Source organism: Styela clava, chromosome 8 (genome assembly GCF_964204865.1).
Source record: "Styela clava chromosome 8, kaStyClav1.hap1.2, whole genome shotgun sequence".
Lineage (NCBI taxonomy): Eukaryota > Metazoa > Chordata > Ascidiacea > Stolidobranchia > Styelidae > Styela > Styela clava.
The window spans coordinates 5,012,313-5,033,494 of record NC_135257.1 but is presented as its reverse complement, the minus strand read 5'-3'; the positions used below and the strand labels follow the sequence as shown (position 1 = coordinate 5,033,494).

The 21,182-nt window shown below is 35.2% G+C and overlaps 2 protein-coding genes across 4 annotated transcripts; both read left to right on the top strand.

Moving 5' to 3' along the window:
- Nucleotides 1-9,616: 9,616 nt before the first annotated feature.
- Nucleotides 9,617-12,449, top strand: LOC120346299 (protein phosphatase EYA1-like). Its single transcript, XM_039416007.2, has 5 exons — nucleotides 9,617-9,856; nucleotides 10,056-10,145; nucleotides 10,833-11,071; nucleotides 11,503-11,725; nucleotides 12,261-12,449. Exons 1-5 carry the CDS (start codon nucleotides 9,713-9,715, stop codon nucleotides 12,363-12,365), a joined length of 801 nt encoding a protein of 266 aa, XP_039271941.2. The 5' UTR covers nucleotides 9,617-9,712; the 3' UTR covers nucleotides 12,366-12,449.
- Nucleotides 12,450-13,263: 814 nt separating this feature from the next.
- Nucleotides 13,264-17,000, top strand: LOC120346018 (uncharacterized). Of its 3 annotated transcripts, XM_039415650.2 has the most exons (7): nucleotides 13,264-13,436; nucleotides 13,881-14,049; nucleotides 14,325-14,408; nucleotides 14,736-14,798; nucleotides 15,040-15,126; nucleotides 15,275-15,504; nucleotides 15,827-17,000. In XM_039415650.2, exons 2-7 carry the CDS (start codon nucleotides 13,983-13,985, stop codon nucleotides 16,019-16,021), a joined length of 726 nt encoding a protein of 241 aa, XP_039271584.2. In that variant the 5' UTR covers nucleotides 13,264-13,436; nucleotides 13,881-13,982; the 3' UTR covers nucleotides 16,022-17,000. The 3 variants fall into 3 exon arrangements, with proteins under 3 accessions (XP_039271584.2, XP_039271583.2, XP_039271582.2); XM_039415649.2 differs by having other exon boundaries at nucleotides 13,264-14,049; nucleotides 15,040-15,075; XM_039415648.2 differs by having other exon boundaries at nucleotides 13,264-14,049.
- Nucleotides 17,001-21,182: the final 4,182 nt, after the last annotated feature.

Here is a 21,182-nt window from a genome sequence, read left to right as displayed (position 1 = left end):
ATCTGCCCGAATCTTCTTACTAAAAATGCAAGATGATACTTTTATCACCACTCTCCTGTTTCGTGTATGTATAATATCCCGCAACAACATGTTTTATATTGTTAATGAAATGGTAAAAACTTTTTCATTGCTCCAAATCGGTGATTAACCCGGGGCTATTCTAACCGACATTTTCGTATTGTATACCATAATGCAAGATTGCTAGTTGTGACTTCAGATCGAATCTTTTATCACCACTCTCCTGTTTTTGTGTATGTGTAATATCCCGCAACAACATGTTTTATATTGGTAATGTGATGGTAAAAACATTTCTATTGCTTCAAATTTTTGTATTGTATATGATAAAGCAAGATTGCTAGTTGTGACTTATAAGCCGGTCAAAGTTTTGTGCGGATATATACGGGGATTTTCGCCTAAAAGCATTTATTAATAAATTCTTTTTGCGCAGCTTGCTTCCTGGAAGATAAACAACGAAGATGGATTTCCTTTGTTGATGCTTTAAATATTTTGTATCTTGCTTGTTATTGCGCATTAATGACACGCAGTGATTTCCCTACACCCCCCCCTATAGGGGGTGAACACCCCTCCTAAAATTTCAAACACCCCCCCCCCCCCCCCCTAATTTTGAGGTGCGATTCAACACTGAGGGGTTCTAAACCGCAGTCTGCGGGTCAATTAGGCCCGCGTGACGATTTAAAATGGCCCGCCGAACTTGAGTGAAATAGTTTAACCCTTCATGTGGTACCTTTTGAGTTTTAGATACCGTCTATTGTTACATCATTATCACAGTTTAAGCACGTTTATTTCGTAACAATTGAATTATTCCGGTATCTTATGTATAGGTATGGGTATTATGATTACACACTGCAGTATTTTAGATATCAGCCATATATTAAGAAAGCTTAAAGATGTCACAAAACGAAAACTAGGACTGAAAACAGACGTTTTTTAGATGAATGACAGCGTTTTTATTTCTTTATTGAAAAGAATCAAACTTCAGCGATTTGTCTCCTTACAAAATATTTCAGTTCTGAAGGAATACAACATTATGCGACATTATGATCAGTTGACGAGCGTATTTCAAAATTTAATTCATACAAAAGTCAAACAAACATGTTCAAAAAAATTAGAAATGTGTAACAAAACAAGAGAGCTATTCTCAAATATATGGACACGTAGAGTCACATAATTTTGATGACGTCATAGCGAAAAAAAAAGTAATAGCCTTCTGGAGAAAATTTTTATCTTTAACCACTGAAAATTTCAAAGCAATTGGTCCAGTATTCGAAGAGAAAAGCGACTTTTTAAAAACGTGTCAAAGAACAAGAACAACATAATATTGAAACGATCGTTATGTCCACTACGTGTCCAACAAAGAGATGAGAGCTAAATTCACGGCGGTACCGGTACCTAACGTAGGTGCGGTACTGAGTTAGCAGTCAGCCAGCATCTTACCTGTACACTGTAGGCCATATACGGTAATTGATCACAGAACAGTTGTTCCCTTGCAAATTTTATGTTGTTTACACTTTAGGACAGATAATTGATCACAGAACAATTCTTCCCTTTCAAATTTTATGTTGTTTCCAGTAGACTCTCATCAAAATAAACAAATATAGTAGGCTACAAGTGCTACAACGCTTGCATTACTGCACTGGTAGGACCGTGAAAGAATAAGTTACGGTAATTTCATTGTTGTAAGACACCGGCACCAGTACCAGTATCGTACTTACGTACTGAGCTACCAGTACCGGTTAGCAGTCAGCCAGCATCTTACCTGTACACTGTAGGGCGTGGGCCATATACGGTAATTGATCACAGAACAGTTGTTCCCTTGCAAATTTTATGTTGTTTACACTTTAGGACAGATAATTGATCACAGAACAATTCTTCCCTTTCAAATTTTATGTTGTTTCCAGTAGACTCTCATCAAAATAAACAAATATAGTAGGCTACAAGTGCTACAACGCTTGCATTACTGCACTGGTAGGACCGTGAAAGAATAAGTTACGGTAATTTCATTGTGGTAAGACACCGGTACCGGCACCAGTATCGTACTTACGTACTGAGCTACCAGTACCGGTACCGAACCTGTAGGTCTGATATTCCGTTCCGCATACGATAGGCTATAAAACTTGCATTGCAGCATTAGTAATACCGCGGAAGGAATAAGTCAATTTCACTGCGTTACGGTACCGGTATGGCAACTTACCAGTACCGACCTACAGTAGCTGTAGTACTGAGCAAGACAATCGATCGCGAAACCGCTTGAAATAAGTGTAAAACAGTGTTCCCATGAGTAAAAATAAATACCGCGAAATTTTGTATGAAATATCATATCTCATAGGATTCATATAAAATTTAAGAATAAATAAAAGTAATAGCCTTCTGGGGAAAAATATAATCTTTACTCACTGAAAATTTCAAAGCAATTGGTCCAGTAATCAACGAGAAAAGCGATTTTTTCATAACGATACCAAGAAGAAGACAAATAAGAACAAGAACAACAAATATACCAAAACGATCGTTATGTCCACTAACGTGTCCAACAAGCCATAAGTAGCCATTCATACAATGCCAGATGAGCAAGTAACTTCATTAGTCACTATCAGTTGCAAATTACTTGTTGAAAGGTAGTAGCCTAGTATATATTTTCGGTTGAAAGCCGTGCTTGTTATCTATTCCCCGAGAATTCTATCAGGTAAATATTATAATTATTGATTTTATTACATAACAAACTGCGATGCTAGGTGTATCTAAAATCAAGCTTAGAGCCTATTTTGGTGCCTATTTCTCAAAATTTTCTCAGGGCGCTTAAGCGCGCCCTGAACCCCAGCCGTGTCGTCCCGCACTTTTCCTCGCTCCCCTTTTCTGGCCCTACAATTTCATTCTGCTGTGGATTTTGGCTCACCGGCAATCAACTCGGGGGGCCCCCATGTACATCGTTTCTTAAATACATACCATTTTTTTAAGAATGCAAATAGCCTAGTTTTATCTCTAATAGCAAATTATTTACCACCCCCTCAATTTTGAAACACCCCCCCTAAAGAGAAAAGCTGGGGAACATACTGAATTGACACGGACTCGGTTATCCGCCTTATAAAAGGTTTAATTCAAATGGTTCTCAACCTTTTGTGGCCCACTTTTGTTGCATAAAAATTCTGTGGCCCACTACCTTTCACATGCAAGCGAAAAACCACAAGAAAAACAAGACTTCTGTTGCAAATATAAATACTTTTACCTCAATAAATAGAGTGAAATGCAGCAGCATCATTCATTGTTACTACGATAAAAATTTGACTATAATAACACAAATAAAACTAAACTTTTCAATAATCATACTAATTTTCTAATAGGCTTGTGGCCCACTTGAAAATGCCTCTATGTCCCAGCAGTGAGCCATGGCCCACTGGTTCAGAAACTCTAATTTGAGTGTCGCTTCAGACGCTGCCGGCGTGTTCATTGGATCATAGAAAAAGACAACCTTGGTTGCCACTATTAAAAAAAATTTCAATCATGGAAAGGGTAAACTGGAATTTAAAAGGCATCCATCCGTAAAAGGAACCCCTCGAAGTGTTTACAGAAACTGCCTTAACCTCGATCCAGAATACTTTGTAATTCAACAACATTGCAAGTGCTATTCAGCAGAATGCAGCGTCTCCGCTACGCTGCAAATTATCGCAAGTAAGATTTGCTGTCATGATATCATCTTGATCATAATATAACAATAATAACATGCCTTATATACCAAACATAAGCCAGTAACGTTGCGTTCGGACAAAGACACCCCGTGTGTATTTTTCAGGAGTTTTTTACATAAGAATTCTTCCTAGATAAATAGCCTACTAGACAGAGTGGGGTCGTAACGTGATATACATCTAAAATATACATATAGCATCAACTAAATATACATATAGAGCCAACAAAATATGCGTAAACAGCCAATGTCATATGTATATAGGCTACTGCCAATTAGATATACATACACGGCCATTCTAGTAATATACGCATCCAATTCCGCATGTAAATATAGTCACTCAATATACACATAAACGCATGTGAAAGCGATGCACATACAATGACCATCATCTTACGCATATACAGACAAATTAATATAAATATACCGCCAATCGAGTAATGTACATACATAGCCAGAGCAATATGCTTATATGGACTACGCAATATACTTATACAGCCGCTCAAGTAATGTACAGAATCCGCCAATGTCATATGTATCTATAGTCACCTCTGTGTACTTATGAAGGGATTTAAGCGAGTCATATGTATATATTAAGTGTCATATGTATATACCACCAATTTAGTATACAAATGCAGCCATTCATGTAATGTAGGCTACATATTTAAGTGATGTAGGCTACAACACCGCCAATCCATTGCATATCCATACACTTACTGTAGCCTATATTATGCACCGATGCGGTTGTATCTACAAGTCGCAAGCTTGGAAGTCATATTGATATAATGAGTGCGTCATAAATGAATCTTAGTAACTCCAAAACTGCTTTTGATGGGAGTTTCTTACAATAAGTGTAAATTATATGTAATTAATTATTGTGATATCAGCATCACTACATGTTATTTGTGCGTAACGATGCGTAAAATTGCAGCCGCTCGCGGTTCATGAACACATAAAATAGGTTGCAATCTATAATGCCATAAGATAAATTTCCACAACAGCTGATTGTGATAACCTGTGTAAATATGTTGCTGCCAATGACGACATTGAAATTTTTTGAGTGACTCATTCTCTGGCCATTGGCAGTAAACTGTCGACAAACTAGTCAAATTAAAGTTTGGTGCAAACTGTCTTTACTAACGTTACATATTGATTAATCAAAAAAGCATCGCCTGATTTTTTTTTCATAGGATGAGGCCATGCTCGTTGCCAAATTGGGGTAGTGTGCTTACGCCCACAGAAACCCCCAAAAGGCTATTGATTGAAATATGAAAAACAACTTGTAACTAGCCTCTAAAGTAGGTGTAATAAAATGCCATGATAGGAGCATCATTCAGCGATTAGGCTTCACATGTTGATTGCACATAATAAGTTGCTGGTGCACGTGCTTGAGAAATTAAATTAGGAAATTACTGTTACGCTATCAATTTGTTAAATAAAAAACGATTCAACTGAAAAAGTCATTTATTATGCAAAGACCATTGTAACAAAACAAAAAATGGAAATGCCATTAACATGAGAATAACACGGTAGTAATGCTGAAATAGGATATATATACAACAATTCTTAGCATCCATATATTATGATTTTATTGTTTCGTTAATGGACACGTTAAAGTTTTTGTGGGGAAATAGACACTTTTTTGAACTGATGAACCGATAAATTTACTTGAAATTTAGAGTACTCGAAAATAGGCGAAGTTGCTGGAAAGCTGAAATTTTCATTTTAACAAATTGTATTTGAGACCCATGTGGAGTCAGCTATTTCATCTAAATTCTGATTCTGAAGAACACTTTTATATGATACGAAAGAAATAGTCATTCTACCACGCATGTCCGTCGATCATCATTAACGAACTATTGCCTAAAATAAGGCATACATTTTTTAAATGTAATACCCACTGTTTACTCTCAATTTTTTATTTTTCACGTCCAAAATTAGATTAAATAATGCGTACGAGGTTTATAATGATTCCGTAGATGTGCTCTGCGCTCGAAACGTATGAAATTGATTAAATGAAAAAAATTTCAATTAGATTAAGTTTGTGGAAAGTTATTGCCAATAGCCAACAGTGGAAGGTAGAACACGGTGGAACATGGAGTGGAAAATCAGCTCTCGCACTCATACATATATAATACACTGTTATTTTGATCACTCAAAGCCCGCATTTGATTTTTATGACCTTTTTAACAAAAAAACTGTCATTGCCGAAAATGGAAGTTACAGAACTCATTTTCAGTTATATCTAGGCATAATCCAAAAGTAAAACAATAAATTTATTTCAGATGTAATCATAAGAATCTAAAATATCCATCTAGAAATTATATAATGACTCTTAAGATACGCATTCCTTCAAAGTGGTTTTACGTTGCCAATGCGGAAAATATGTTTGGGAAATTTTTGAAAAAAGATCTGGAATATTTCAGCTGAACATTAATTTCAAAATTACTCAACCTCCAAATTTGAAGTCTCACAGGTCGTTAGCTGGTGATGCTGACTCGTTGCTAATTTTTAACGGCATATTTCGTTGAATTCAATAGGATGCCATATTGTGTACCAGGGTGACGCACCAACGCAGTCGGACTGAAGAGAGATCCAAGAATAGTTCACTGAAGAAAATTATCCGGCAGCACATTTCTCATGTTATCCACGATGAGCTGTTGTATGATATTATGACATCATAGATTGGTACCTATTGTACTTTTATCAAGAACTACGCGCACCGGCAATTTTATTGTGTATGTATGCAAACCATATGCATAGGCTTACAGGTGAATGATGCTAATATCATGATATTTTATTACATCTACTCTACGCTTGTTACAATTCATCTTTCCTATTTAAACCAAACGCTGATTTCGAGTTTCTGTAAGAGTGACGAGTGTAGTAGCCTTATGCTACCAAATAGTATGGCGATGTGTTTTGCTATCGACTGGTTAAAAAAAATTCGCGTTATTGGCTAGGTCTTATTTTAAGGGAATGACTTGTATTAAAATCATTTTTAAAATTCAGGCTAGGTCTTATTTTCGGAGAAAAACACGGTACGCACACTGGCAGTTTTATGTCTGATTGTGCGCAATCAACATGTAATCAACGCAATGGCTGTATTTGTATATTGAGTTGGCTATATATGCATATATATGACCTTGGCAGTGTATGTATATTTGGTTTGCTATATATGTATATAAGTTGGCGGTATATGCATATTCTTGGCAGTATATGCATGACACGTTACCAACCTTATCGACACGACACATTCTCTGTAATATTTCTGGATGGAGCATATTCTATTTGGAACAATGAATACATTTTAGGGTATAGATAATTTGGCTTCATAAATCGCATGTTTAGTTATGTGGATCAGTTGAAAATATGGAAAAACCATTTTGCGTGATATAATTCTTTTGATCTTATAGTTTCTCCGTGATTGTGGGTGTGTGTGTGCGTTCTTTGAAAAATTTATTACTTTTGGGTGAGCGAACACCTACTTCTTTTAACAAAACCTATCACTCTAAAATCAGTAAGTTTGAAACATTACTTAAAGTTTTGGTTGCTGTTTTGTTTGCTGTCCCGATTCCATTCATATTAGGAATCCCTAAAGAATATGTCATGAGCTTATCGAAGTAAGAGCATAATTTCGATTCTGCTACAAATTTTGTTCTATTTTAATATCATAATAAAGAATGAAAACTCGTGCATATTTGATATCGGATACGCTTCGTCTCCCCGTGCAATTACACTGCTATTTGTTTTTCCGAATTCGTGGAAGCATGTGCTCAATTAATGATTGAACAATACTTTGGAATAAATAATCAAATGTCGACAGCAGTAAAAATTTACTTGCAACTACTGGTAAAAATGGTTTCACTGAGCTGTGATTCACGTATTATAGCCATGACCATATGAGAAGAATTTTCGATACCTGGCCAAAGATCAGCAACGTATCTTTGGCTTCATTTAACACTTCATGCGTCAACTTTGACCCTTATAAATAATGCAATGTATTTTTATTAGGATCTGTGAATTTTTAGGATAATCATTAGCAGTGTTCCCTCTAAGGTGTGCGCGTGTGCGCGCGCACACAGCTTTCATAGGCTGCGCACACGCATAGATCTACTGCGCACAGACGTATTTCGATGTAATGTAACAATGTTCTCGGTTGGCCGGTTGAGAAAGTTTGTTGTTGGCCCACCCATTACCCGGTTAGAACGCCAAAATTTCTTCATTGGTTTTTGCACAAATATTAGTCATTTCCAAAAAAGTGCCCACACACCAAAATTTCTGCGCACACATACTACAAATAATTAGAGGGAACATTGATCATTAGGAGTTCGGCTACTGTCTTCAATTTATTATCTTGTGTTGAATTGACCATGCATTTGATATAAAGTAAGATACCGACAGTCAACTGTAGATGGACTAATGACAAAGAGAAAGGTTCAGCCGCAATTTTATAGAGATAGGTATCGTTGCCCTTGAACATTAAATAAAGTCAAAGAAATCAATATTATATTTTGTTTTTGCTGAAGTTTTGTGTATCGTAAAGCTTTGAAATATTGACTTTAATTGTAGAAATTATAGAAAAAATTCTTGATATTGTTTTTAGAAAAATTACTCACTTATGATAAGACTTCACATTGCTTATAGGCAAAACTTGTTTGTCTACTGCGAACTGGAGTAGTCTCATTCTAAGAAGTTGATGTTTTATTTATATAATCAATGCCATAACTGCACCACGAAACCTTCGTCTTATATTGATTCTTTTTGTTCATATCCAAGAAAACGATATATATATATATATGTTGTAATCTCAACAGTGTGGTTTTCATTCTGAGTTTCTCAGAATTATATATAATAATATATTATGTATGAGATTTTCGTCAAAAAGGAGTTGTATTATAGATACAAATGATATGTTTTCTAGTTTCATCGACTTGAGGCCGTCAAAAGTTCTAAAGAATTTATTTTATCACGCCTAGACTATAGTCAATATATATACGATGAATTTTTAAAATGAATTTTATCCAAAACGGATCCTTGATCACATGCCCATAAATTATTCAGGCCAGGTAATGAAGATGTTCTGATAAACCGATTTTTTGACTTAAATATTAGAGTGCATTAATCTTACTTTACCAGTATCAGTATTCCTTTTTTCGCCACACTGAAAATACACTTTGTACGAACATTAGATACGAACCAATAATGGTTATGGATCAGCGGCTCCCGTGATTAAATCCGGCAACAGATACAGAAGTAGAAAGCAAAAAGTCGATCAGATATTAAATAGTTACCAAGCATTGCTAATGTTTTTCAACGCTTACGATTAACGTAAAAAATAGCCGTTTCAAACTTATTTGGTACGATATAGAACATACTATTAATATTTATTTTTATGAATGTTTATCGCAAAACTAGGATCTGTAACGTCAGCGGCTATTGATACGCAAAGTGCAACTGAGGTTGGAAGAACCAGAATCTTGCCGATAAGCACAGCATCTATGCAGAGCCAGAAATATTTTACTTGCTCATTTCTTTAACAGATATTTAAAATGTCCTAATTTATAAATAATGTGGGTTGTAATATGTCCACTAAGATTGTATCAAGTTTTTAGAACAAAGTATAACATCAATGCTGACACAATCGAAGATACCATCACCCGCAACCTGCCATGAATTCATGAATCATTTATATTGAGTAAAATATATTCTTCAAGACTGTTAAATTTTTAACGAAGCAATTTGCTATGACTAGTAACAGGATATTATGTTTCCGAGAGTTACAACTTTAATCCCAATATTACTCATATATGATTTTCCTACATTGATACTCTCTGCTTGTGTGACATAGTGCTGTTTATAGTCGGTTGACAATGTTTAAAATTGTTGAAAAATTATTATTATTGAATTTACAGCTAGAGTTAGATGATGTATTCCTACGTTTTAATATTCGATACCTTTATTTTGAATTTTGAATTTGTGTAATATTTACTTTGAACACCGAGGTTCATCAAGATGTCAAGAAATGACTCGACAGGTGCGCATAGTAGGCCTTGCCAACAGCAGACAACGCGAACTATTTATATTTGGGATTTAGATGAAACACTTATAATATATCAGACACTTCTGGATAATAGCTTTGCAACCAAGTTTAACAAGGTCTGTGTAATAATTAAATCTTTAAAATAAAAATTTGGCAGTAATGTAGTGTAAGATTAGGATACCTTTTACACTGAAAATACAAATCTGAAAACTTGGAAACTTTTGTTTGTTAGCATTCTTCAGCATTTCACAAAAAACATTCAACAACGAACAACAATATCATTAACCAACATTTCAACTGTTTTTAATTTAACAGAATGGGAAGGTCGCAGAATTGCTTGGCTTACGAATGGAAAAGTTGATTTTCAAAGTATCTGAAGAATATTTTTTATTTAATGAACTCGAGGTATGTATTACTTAGTCGGCTTCAGTACGGCATCAAACATTGCTCGCGATTTATCAGAAATGTTTGAAGAGTATTTGAATTCTGAATTTGGTTCTCCGAGATCCTCACCAGTGGAATAAAAATAAAAAACCAAAAACTATGTGTTTTTATAAATTATACAGACTGATATTAACTTGATATGAGTAAAAATTGGTATTCTTATCAAGAGCTTCGTCACAAAGAAGAAACGAATTAAAATATAAATAAGCAGAGATATCTTAGTAGCCTGATAAACAACACTTATTTATGGGTAATTAATGTAGAAAAAGATGGTCATTAATAAACACGAATCGATGAGCGCGAAAAAGGACATCGTCTGGTAGATGGAGATAGATGCAGTTTTGGAAGTGCGTGATTTAGGCGTTTCAATATTTATACCAAAACGATTTCTCCCAGTTAAACGTTGAATTTCTGTCTAGAATAGATTTGTTGTTTTTTAGGCCGAGGCAAAGTTTTGTCCAACCCTAGTATGCAAATTACCTGATTCACGAATTCCAGTAAGTTGATCAAATGACATCAATGAAAGCATTAAAATATGTGACCAGAAATTCATACCGAACACTGAACAATGAATAAAATTTTTGAGATAATAAAACGTAAAGCCAACTCGTTGAAATTGATTGTGAACAAAACAGAAATGTATTACAGGGTGACAATGTTGCGCACGTTTCTCTAACTAGCAAACACGACCATGAAGCGAATGTATCAAATATTGGGAAACATTATGCGGACGTGGAAAAAACGTATGACAAGTACCGCAATAACATGAAATCACTGCTACAAAAAAGCGATCACAGATCTTGGTCAAAACTTCTGACATACATGGATATACTCACAGAAAGTTGGCGACATTTGGCAATAAAATCTTTGGCATTGATACATGAAAGGTAATGTATTGGTTGAATAACTGTCAATGAATCAAATCTGATTTTTACATGGCAGCCCAATAGAATAGCCCATGTGATTGCCATGGGGTTTATATATTCATTCATATTCATAAATTGGTTTTTTTTATAGTATGATAAAGGAAATTTATGGGACCTCCAGAAGTATGCGCACCAAGATGTCTCACAACCTGAATCCTAGACTGTACACACATACTATGTTCAGGTTGTGCGCCATCTTGGTGCGTATACTTCTGGAGGTCCCATAAATTTCCTTTATCATACTATAAAAAAAATCGATCAGATACTCATATAATTTTTAATAAACGAGACGAATATTGGCAAAAATAACACTCGCAGTTTCTTAAACATATAAATATTGTGATTTCAAGTTTGAACTAACGACCAATTTTACCTGCCACCCTGTTTTTTAGATCATATGGAATTAATATTCTCGTGACTACGACGCAATTGGTTCCAACGCTTGCAAAATTGATGCTTTATGGATTGGCAAAATATTTCCCAATTGATCATGTATACTCTGCAACAGATATTGGTAAAAGACGATGTTTTGAAAAAATTGTGAATGCTTTTGGAAAAGATGCTGAATACGTTGTAATTGGTGATAGAATTCATGATAAACAAGCAGCAGAAGAGGTATTTCATGATAAATTTTGCATGTTTCTCATCACATGGTTCCAAATAAGCAGTTCTCAGTTATGTTTTTATTATAACCAACACCATGTTATATGTGATACGGCAATTAACCACAATATGTATGTATATACTTTGTTCTTCTGTCAAGTGGTTATCAGAGGCCACATGCCTCTCTCAACAGCTGTTATTCAGCCTACAAACTCAATTGTTGTGATTCAGAATATCAATACCAAATTGTTTGACCCACACATGTACATGTATACGAGTAAGTTGTCCAATTAAATCACATTGTTCTACTAAGTGTAAGAGCGATAAAGAATATTTACATTTTGATTCCATGGCATGCTTTTCACTAAAAAGTAAAGCACGATAAAACTCGCAGATAATTGGTTATATTTGGCCTCGTGCCTTTTAAAAAACGTGATTAGAAAAGTCATCTTCCTACATATTTCGACAGCAATCTCTATCATAACTAGTCTGTTGAATTATTCTATTGTAACAACTCAGCTGAAACATGCAACACACTTTTTATCAGATGCACTTCAAATTTTGGAAAGTACAAGGACATCGTGATTTAATGAACATACATCGACGGATCATACATGAAAAAGGAAACAACGAGCGAGGGAGGAGCTCATAACAGATGAAATACAACATATCATACTGTTTTTTTTTTTATATTTCGAAATAATAAAGTTATTGGGGTGCTTCAATAAAATGGAAGTGTTTTGTTAGTACTTTATTTTTTTTAACTTGTGCTTGATGGCTGCCACGGAAAGATATTTTGCCCTTTATGACGTGACAGTTGATATGACATTCGGCGTAACGCGGAACAAACTGTTGTTGAACTGTTGTACATCGCTTTTTTCCTGCAATCGACGGACCAATAAATTTTGAATGTTCAATACTTAAAGATAGATGAGGTTGCTAGAAAGCTATTTTATCGAATCAAGTCCTACGGGGCCAGATATTTCATCTAAAATTTTGCTGTTTTTTCAATTCACATGTACATCTTTATAAGAAATTCGGTATAACTCCACTCCACTCTATATGACATTCGGTACAATTCATTTAACATTTGGATGGAATTTTTGTGACACTGCGGTCGCCGTATCATTTATTTGTCCGCTGTGTCTATACATTTGAGCATTGCTAGGCCTGAAACAGAGTCTTAAAAATATATGTTCATAAAATTAATGGACTTCCGACTATTGGCCGAACAACGTAACAGGTAAAAATTGTCTAAGACGTTGTGTTGTGTAAAAAGTGAAGCTATGATAATTCTTTGTGGATCAGGCTTATACTGACTCTGAAGAAATAATAGCATTCAAATCGCCCAGTGTGAAAACAAACGAAACATATTAGAAGTTAGAACCTAGTAGGACAAGAATAATTATAAATATGATTTGCAAGTCACTCACTTTATTTTTCGTTGTAGCAATCTTAGCGTTTGCTAGTTACTATCGTAGCTCGAGGCAAATATATTTCGACGTCTTCGAATGCGCGTATTAACAACAACAGTTTTTATTGAAGGAATATTGTGTTCGAGTGGAAAGATAAATGAAAAATCACTCGGTGAACGGTGGACAGGGCCGTAGCCACAGTGCACAGGTACAGCCCAGATAAGAGAAAGATCTTCAGTAATTCGTCTGTAATATTATGAGTTTTGCGAGATGTAAATCACTCGACCAGTAATGGAGTGAACTATAGGGTATACATATACATATATGTTACAAAGATCATTTTAACTTAGAAATACAGATGAACCGCTACGCAGTGACAATATATATAAATGAATAGAAATCGAATGTTACATTTGATACTATGATCCGACACTTTTGATTTTATGGTCACCTCCCCATTGCAATTTCATGTTGTCCACTGCGTTCTTCAATTTTAAAAATATGCCAGTTTTACATGTATCGGTAGTGTTTATCGGTAGATTTCAAAGTTTCTCGTTTATTACTAATATGAAATTGACAGACCAATTCTGATGGGTCAACAGATAACTTATAAAAAAATATATCATGGCGCAAAATAACGCAATTTTTCAGAAATAATTTTATAACATATACCCTAATTTTGGGTAATGAATATTTTTCTTTATAAAATTTGTGTGTTTATTTATGTCGCCGTTACGTTGTCTTGGTGTCAGTATGAGACCATTAAATGCAAGATAAAGTCAGGATTTCACATCACAGCTTGCGAAAACTATGACACTGTTGAAGCACCAGAATTCCCACTGACATGTCAACAGATGAGTGTGGGGAGCTTATTATCTATTGTTTCAGGAAATCGGCGACAGATAAATTCATTGCGGAAAGGTATGCTGAATGAATTATTATTACAACATAAAAATATTTATGTTGATGTTAGTGCATTATAGCAAAACATGCATGTATATCATGACCCTCATCAGTGTGAATGTATCTCACGAAAATGCCGAAAAAGACTAAGCACTGGTGTTTTTGAATTTCAGTGAAACTGAAAAAGAAAACGACTAAAATCGTGCATAGTTTAGCATGCGGAATATTAAGACTCCGGTGAAGATGCTAATTCTCACTGAATAAGGTTTTGTTACATTTTGTTTGTGTTTTAGATATGCACAACGTGAAATCAAAGAACACGTTTCAATCAGAAAAACTGAATGAACTGGAAGGTCAAGTAGAAAATTTGAAACAAGGTAAGGAATTTCGGAGTTTATTGTATTAGGAGTATTAATTTGATTCATTTCTCGGCCTTTACGAATAAAATATCTTCATACAAAATAGCCACATGTCATATAATATTTGGTTTGCTGCTAGGCTAGCATTTTTGGAATGTAATCGACTGTTGTCATTCTTAAGTCACGTAATGTATTGTTAACATTCATCTCGCTGGTTTTATTTGTTTTATTTAAATCTGATAGTGTATATAATATATACATTTTATATAATATAATATATATATACATTCATTCCGAAATCCGAATTATGTGTATTGAATTTTACACTATTGTTATTTTATTTAGCAAATGAGGACCTTAAAAGTGAGATGGATCTTATGAATCGGAAAGTAAATTCAATGTATGCAGGTATTATAATTGTTCGTATTGAGTGTTAAAATATGCGAGTAAAGAGTGCTATTTAACGAAGCATGCATTGGGAATTCAAACACCACATATCTTTCAGTGGAAATGTTTTAATCTTGCTCTCCCGATAAAGAAAAAATATCTAATTTTGCATATTTGCAATTATGCTGTATTCATAATTGGCTTTTTTTTTCAATAGATCCATGGTTTTGTATTATGCAGCCTAAAATTTTTTTTTTTTCAGAAATTTTGCGACTATCTCGGGAAGGTAATAATTCAGGTAAGAAAACACCACCTGGTGCCATTAAGCAAGATGACAGTTTCATTAAAGGCAAGTATTAAATAAACTATAATTCCATTTCTGATTCTATTCGATCATGAAACAGACTGAGATTTGTTTCTAAACTCATAGTTGTTTCAGCACAAAAGAATATATTCTGTTTTTTGAATTAAAATAATACGATTTTTACTTTTCTTAGCCGGTAATTGTGATGTCGTTATCGGTGGAAATTGTTATCTAATTTTTATCCGAAATACCTTGGACTTGACGTTTTCTGAAGCTGTTGCAATTTGCAATGACCACAAATCCAGTGTTGCTCTGTTTCCTAACAACGATACCTACGACAAGATTGTAAAGTATTTGCGGACACAGCTGCCTGTTGGATGGCTGAATATTCTCGTGTGGACGGGGCTGGAGATAGATGCAAAGGTGATGCCAGTTTCAAATTTTAGGAATTGTCAAATCATCATGCTTTAATTTCTTTTAGTACAGATGGCTCGGTTTTGCCTTGGTATTACCCATTTCCGGTACACGTGACATATTTATGCGGTAAAATCGTGTTTTACTGACAGACTTTCTCAATTTAGCCCCTAATTTAATGGAAGCCGCCGAATTAATCATTATATATATAGGACCTTTTGCATTTTGCAAGCCATGCAATTTCAAACATATAGTACACATTTCCCAGGTATTCTTTCCCTGGTCGCAGTTTTCACAGACAACCAATCTGTTCAAATTTTTATTTCATCAGACCGGTAACGCCAAAAACGAGCTTACGTCATTCGCTATTTGGAAACCGGATGCATTGCATACAGGACCTTCACATTTGGACTATACGAATGTTTATCTTGAAGTTTCACAATTACCAACTCACTCTGATCAAGGCATGGGTAATTTTTTGCCATCTAGTCCAATGCACGGCGTCGTTTGTCAGAGGACGTCATAACTTCATGTACACTTATGCTGAATGTAAAAAATATAAATTCGTACTTAGTTGAATGTGGGAAAGTTGCCGATAATATTATAACATAGGTGATGCTTCAATTTTGCAAGCAACTGTGGGATGAAACTCTAATGTTGGCATGCAAATTATTTCCCAGCCAAAATATTATTGACTACCAAGTAGTTTGCATGCTGATAAATAATGAATATCGATTTTTTTATTACGCGTATAATATGAAGAAAGCATTACACTTGCCACTTCCTGACACTGTACAACTTCACTTTAATCTGTTATCAATCATGCAGCGTGGCCCTAAGCTACGCCAAGTCTACCATATGTCAATATCAACTGTATTTCAAGCTATAGGCGTGTGGTCGCAAATGTTTATGATTGCTGATGCACATATCCCAAACAACTAAAACAATGTTTTCCGAACTTTTACTTTTATATTACCCAGACTTACTGTACTGGAATCAGAATGGTCCCGATGCACTGAAATCATGCCAGTCTACAGATATCATGTATATATATTACTCGATAACAGAAGCCTTGGGTAATTACCTTTGATTATGAAATGAAGCGCTTTATTTCCCAAAACAAAGCGTAAAGATGCACAGCCTTGCAATTATCTTCACTATATTTTTGTAGATGCACTCATTAAATGAAACGTCTTCTGCCATCATACATATTTTTTCGTAACTTTAAAAAATTATGTTTTCGTGTTCATTACATTATTCTTTTTTCAAATCTGTAGTTGTTCTTTTTATGATTGTGTATAATCAAGTAAATGTTTAATGTTGAGATGTTCCTTCGCTATATTTGCTGCTGTAGTTGAGAAACCAGCTGTCACTGACTAGATGACCTTTCGAATGTTTCGCAGTCGTCCTCAACTGCTAAGAGTCTATGTCCAATTTGGTAATTCACTGAATGTTTGTTATTTTTTTTTCATATTGGTTTTTGCACGACAGAAATAAATATCTGATTCTGAATAACAATATTTTTTACCTAAATATATTGATCAAAGACAACTTTGTTGCACTTGGGAAAACAAACTCGTTGATTTCAAATTCGAAGCATCTGATGTGTGTGTGTGTAGTATGAAAGTATACGTCGCTTTCAGCAATTTAAGTATTTTGCTTCAAACTTTTTATATGCCTATAGTACTCTCTTGGTAGACTTCACAAAATCAACAATAGCAGGGAAAATGCTAGGGTTACTTAAGATACCTCTGAGTTGAAAATCAATGACATAATCGCAGCATTTCATCTTAAGTATGTGTCTTCCATTTGATCATTTCTATATGCAAGACAGTTCATTAGAAAATTTTCTACTGTCTCTTGAACATTACAGCAATCGCAAAGTCCATTAATTATGGCATTCTGTTTTATGAAGGTGCTTATTTAAACGGCAATGTCCTGTCCGAAGTCGAAATAAAATTTTGTCCAATATTCGTGGTGACCAAGTGGAATTCTTGATGCTGTTTTGGTCCTCAATTGAGGGAAAATTGTCTTGTAATGAAACGCTTAGTCATGGTGTATAAAATGTTGATCCCATTTATTAGCGCAGAATTGTCGAATTAGTGAATTGACTTTGTTTTTAAATTGAGATAATCTTTTGTCCACATCGACTTTCGCCGCTGATACCTTCGTTATTTTGTCGGCGACTTCGTTACCCGGAATGCCAACATGTCCTGGAGGCCATAGTAATGTGATTTTGAATCCTTGTTCATGTAACTCAAAAAGACAAGTCTGAATATATGAAGATATATTACTTATTTTATCCGAGTTATTATTTATAGCGTGGATAGCAGACATACAATCCGATATGATAAGTATATTTACTTTATAGTTATTTTTTGACCATTTAAGGGCACTATAGATTGCAAAAACTTCGCAATAAAACGAGGAATAGTCTCTGTCTAGCCTAAAACCCATACGAGAATTATAATATGGAACATAAACCGCAGCACCGCATTTGTCACCAATTTTTGATCCATCCGTATAGATATGCACGTGTGATTGATAGGATTCATTTATATAATCTAAACTTATAGATTTTGTTTGGTCAGGCGTATACCAAGGTAAAAGTATATTCGATAATGCATCGTCAATATTAATTTCGTCCAAATATCATGGATGAATTTTTTTGTCCAATTTTTCAATATCCAAAGTCCTTGCAATCATACCAAATGTTGAAGAGTTGAGAAATATTTCATGCCAATGTTAGTTTTTAGCTTTATATAAGAGGCATAATTGTGGTCGTCGTATATTGAATGGAATCTCGTTACAACAAACTTGTAAAGCGTTTATAGGCGTACTCATCAGGTCACCTGCAGCGATGCAATGCTGGGTCGAACTAGAGATCTGTACAATGACAAAAGGAGGGATTTGTTAGCTCCCCAGCTAGTTCCAATAAGCAAACGCAGCAGAATAATCCGTTTACTACATTTTTGTACAACATATTCGATATGCCACTTATAATTTAGGCGCTGTCGAAACAGACTCCGAGGTATCTTACTTCATTCCTGACTGGTAGTATTACTCCGTTTATGTGTAGTTGTATTGGTGGTAATTTTCTCTTTCGAGTGAAGAGTACTATTGATTTTGTGACCGAGGTCTTAAAACCCCATTGGTTGCACCAGGACTGAATACAATCCAACGAGTTCTGAGAGGAAATGATTAAATCTCAAATTTTGTGCCCAATGTGCCATAGAGCGCTATCGTCTGCAAACAATCCAACATTATCTGATGGAATAGTACTAGACATATCGTTTATCATTATATTGAATAGCAGTGGACTGATTACGCTCCCTTGAGGAATTCCGTTTTCTAATGAGAAAATACTTGAAAGACGGCTGCCTACTCTAACAAGAAATGAACGATTCGTCAGAAAAGATGCAACGAAATGCCAAATTTTCCCCGTGACAAGTTTTTTGGTCCATTGAGGGCATTTTTACAGATTTAACATCACTTAGCGATTTATAATAGATGCATAGTACAATGTGCGAATTGGACGTCGCAAGCTTTTATTTGTCGTCGGCATTTAAAATAGAAGATATCAGTCCTTATTACACATTTTGACCTCAATGCCCACGCCGGGCTGTCTAAGCTATTTATATGTACATGAGGAATCCGGGATTATGATTATTTCAACTAGCAGAATCCATGTCATTACACTCCCGAAGGCTATGTTATGTAATGCAACCAATCTAACGATAGTCCTAGTATCAAATTTGGGAGAAACAAGGGCCAAAAGTTTTCAAAGCTTAAAATATTTTAAGATATGTGGTAGGATGGGCTTTGTGAAATACGATGGCTGCTCAAAGGGAACGTTGCTAGTTTTTAAACTGGGAGCGGAAATCAGACGGTTTTTTGAAACGGTACACATTCATCAACTTCGCCACTGAAATAGCATTGTTTGAGCCCCTAGCGTATTTTACTGACATCACGAAGCGGTTGAATAACTTCAAGGATCTGATACAAAATTGTTTTATTCATTTATTTGTGTGCGTGTTTCTTTATGAGGACCTTTAGGGTGCGGAGAAATATAACGAATTGAACGAAATTCAAATGCGTATTGGGCGGCTTTATAAATAAAATATATACAATACTGGAATCTAAAGGATAGTATAGGCAACTTTGCGGTGCTTGAAATCATTTCTGAATTTTACGACCACAGATATATATGCAACGGCAGAAATATTATTTGAGTGTGTTTATTATTCACCTACAAAAATAAAAATGTCCACCAAGTACGCTGTAGTTTTCGGTTTGGAGAAAGCGCATTCCACGCACAATATATATATCTTGCCTGAGACCTAATTCATGTTTACAATTTATTGTAGCTTATGCGATAATAGTGTGCAGGCTACTTTGTTTATTGTACGGTAACTCCATAATTTACTATAAAAACAGAGGGCACAACAAAAAGCCTTCAGTCTAGCCGACCGCAGAAGAGAACAGGAGATTCAGATTCAGATGTTCATTTTCACTGGCACGTAATATGGGTGGTCGGCGTCCAGACCCGGTCAAAACTGCCTAAATCAAAGGTCTAGTCTAGTAAATAGCATACAGAGAAACACAAAAATATATCACCACAATGCGATGCTGAATTTGCTCAGTGAGTACTTATCAATTTTGTGCTTGCTATAGAAGATTGTTTTAAGTAAAATATGACGCATTCCGATCAAAAAATACCGACTTGAAATTACCTTCAAGATTGAGAATGTTTTTGAGTTTCTCTATTTGACGGCAATATGCGGAAAAATCCCCCCCCCCCCCCCCCCATCACTATTTTTGAACTCATATTCGTGTTTTATGCATTCCACCGCCGATTGATGTGTCGGTAGCTGGTAAATGGTAAATCCATTCATTCTCAGCCAAACACCAAGTATGTTGACAAGATCGGTGGAGAGCCGCGGCGGTGGCCCGGAAACGAATTTCAAAAACAACAACAGGAATTTAGCCAAATAATAATATGTCCAAAAACAGACGAGGAAACGAGGATAACAATGAAATCCCACAAATATTACATATGCGCCATATTGCTATGGGACATTAAATCATAATTATGATTAAATATACAAGAACGATTCGCGGGTTCACTTCGTGTCGATAAATCATGGGTCGGCGGTGTGGCGCATCGTGCTAAGCGTTAGAAATACGATCGCCACCGCACTTCTGAGTACCCAGCGTGGCTTCGCAGGTTCGAATCCCGTGGAATATAATTTTCGTGCGAGAGGATTGCTGAACTCCCCGTCGACGTAAGATGGTTCACTTAACCTACGGCTTCGGTTACGGTTTCCCCAACCATCAATTCTATGCATCTAAAATAAATAACTGGCTAACTGATCCCATATCCGACATGGACTGTTAACTCGACGAGAAGTCGTAGTTCGTCATATGGTTACGGTTAAACCATATATTTACGGTTAAACCGCTTTTCCTTTTCCGCTGGATAAATATGTAAATCCCAGAATCCTAAAATTAGATAAGAAATATACAGAAAAATCCTACAAGAATTTAAGCTATATCGCTCAGGGACATGAATAATACGATTATTATTATGCAATTATCGCTGAATATTTCTTGGAGTTGATGTTTTTCTATAATTAATTTTGTTTACAAAAACCTTTAACATATGAAACTTGCTCCTAAATTTGTAT

Bases quoted from the DNA above. Each gene is read 5' to 3' on its own strand.
- LOC120346018 (XM_039415648.2), top strand. From the start codon at position 13,815: ATGAATATTTTTCTTTATAAAATTTGTGTGTTTATTTATGTCGCCGTT. The intron at 14,050-14,324 runs GTATGCTGAATG...TTTGTGTTTTAG, and splicing joins GATAAATTCATTGCGGAAAG to ATATGCACAACGTGAAATCA. The intron at 15,127-15,274 runs GCAAGTATTAAA...TACTTTTCTTAG, and splicing joins AGATGACAGTTTCATTAAAG to CCGGTAATTGTGATGTCGTT.
- LOC120346299 (XM_039416007.2), top strand. From the start codon at position 9,713: ATGTCAAGAAATGACTCGACAGGTGCGCATAGTAGGCCTTGCCAACAG. The intron at 10,146-10,832 runs GTATGTATTACT...AATGTATTACAG, and splicing joins TTTTATTTAATGAACTCGAG to GGTGACAATGTTGCGCACGT. The intron at 11,726-12,260 runs GTATTTCATGAT...ACTTTTTATCAG, and splicing joins ATAAACAAGCAGCAGAAGAG to ATGCACTTCAAATTTTGGAA.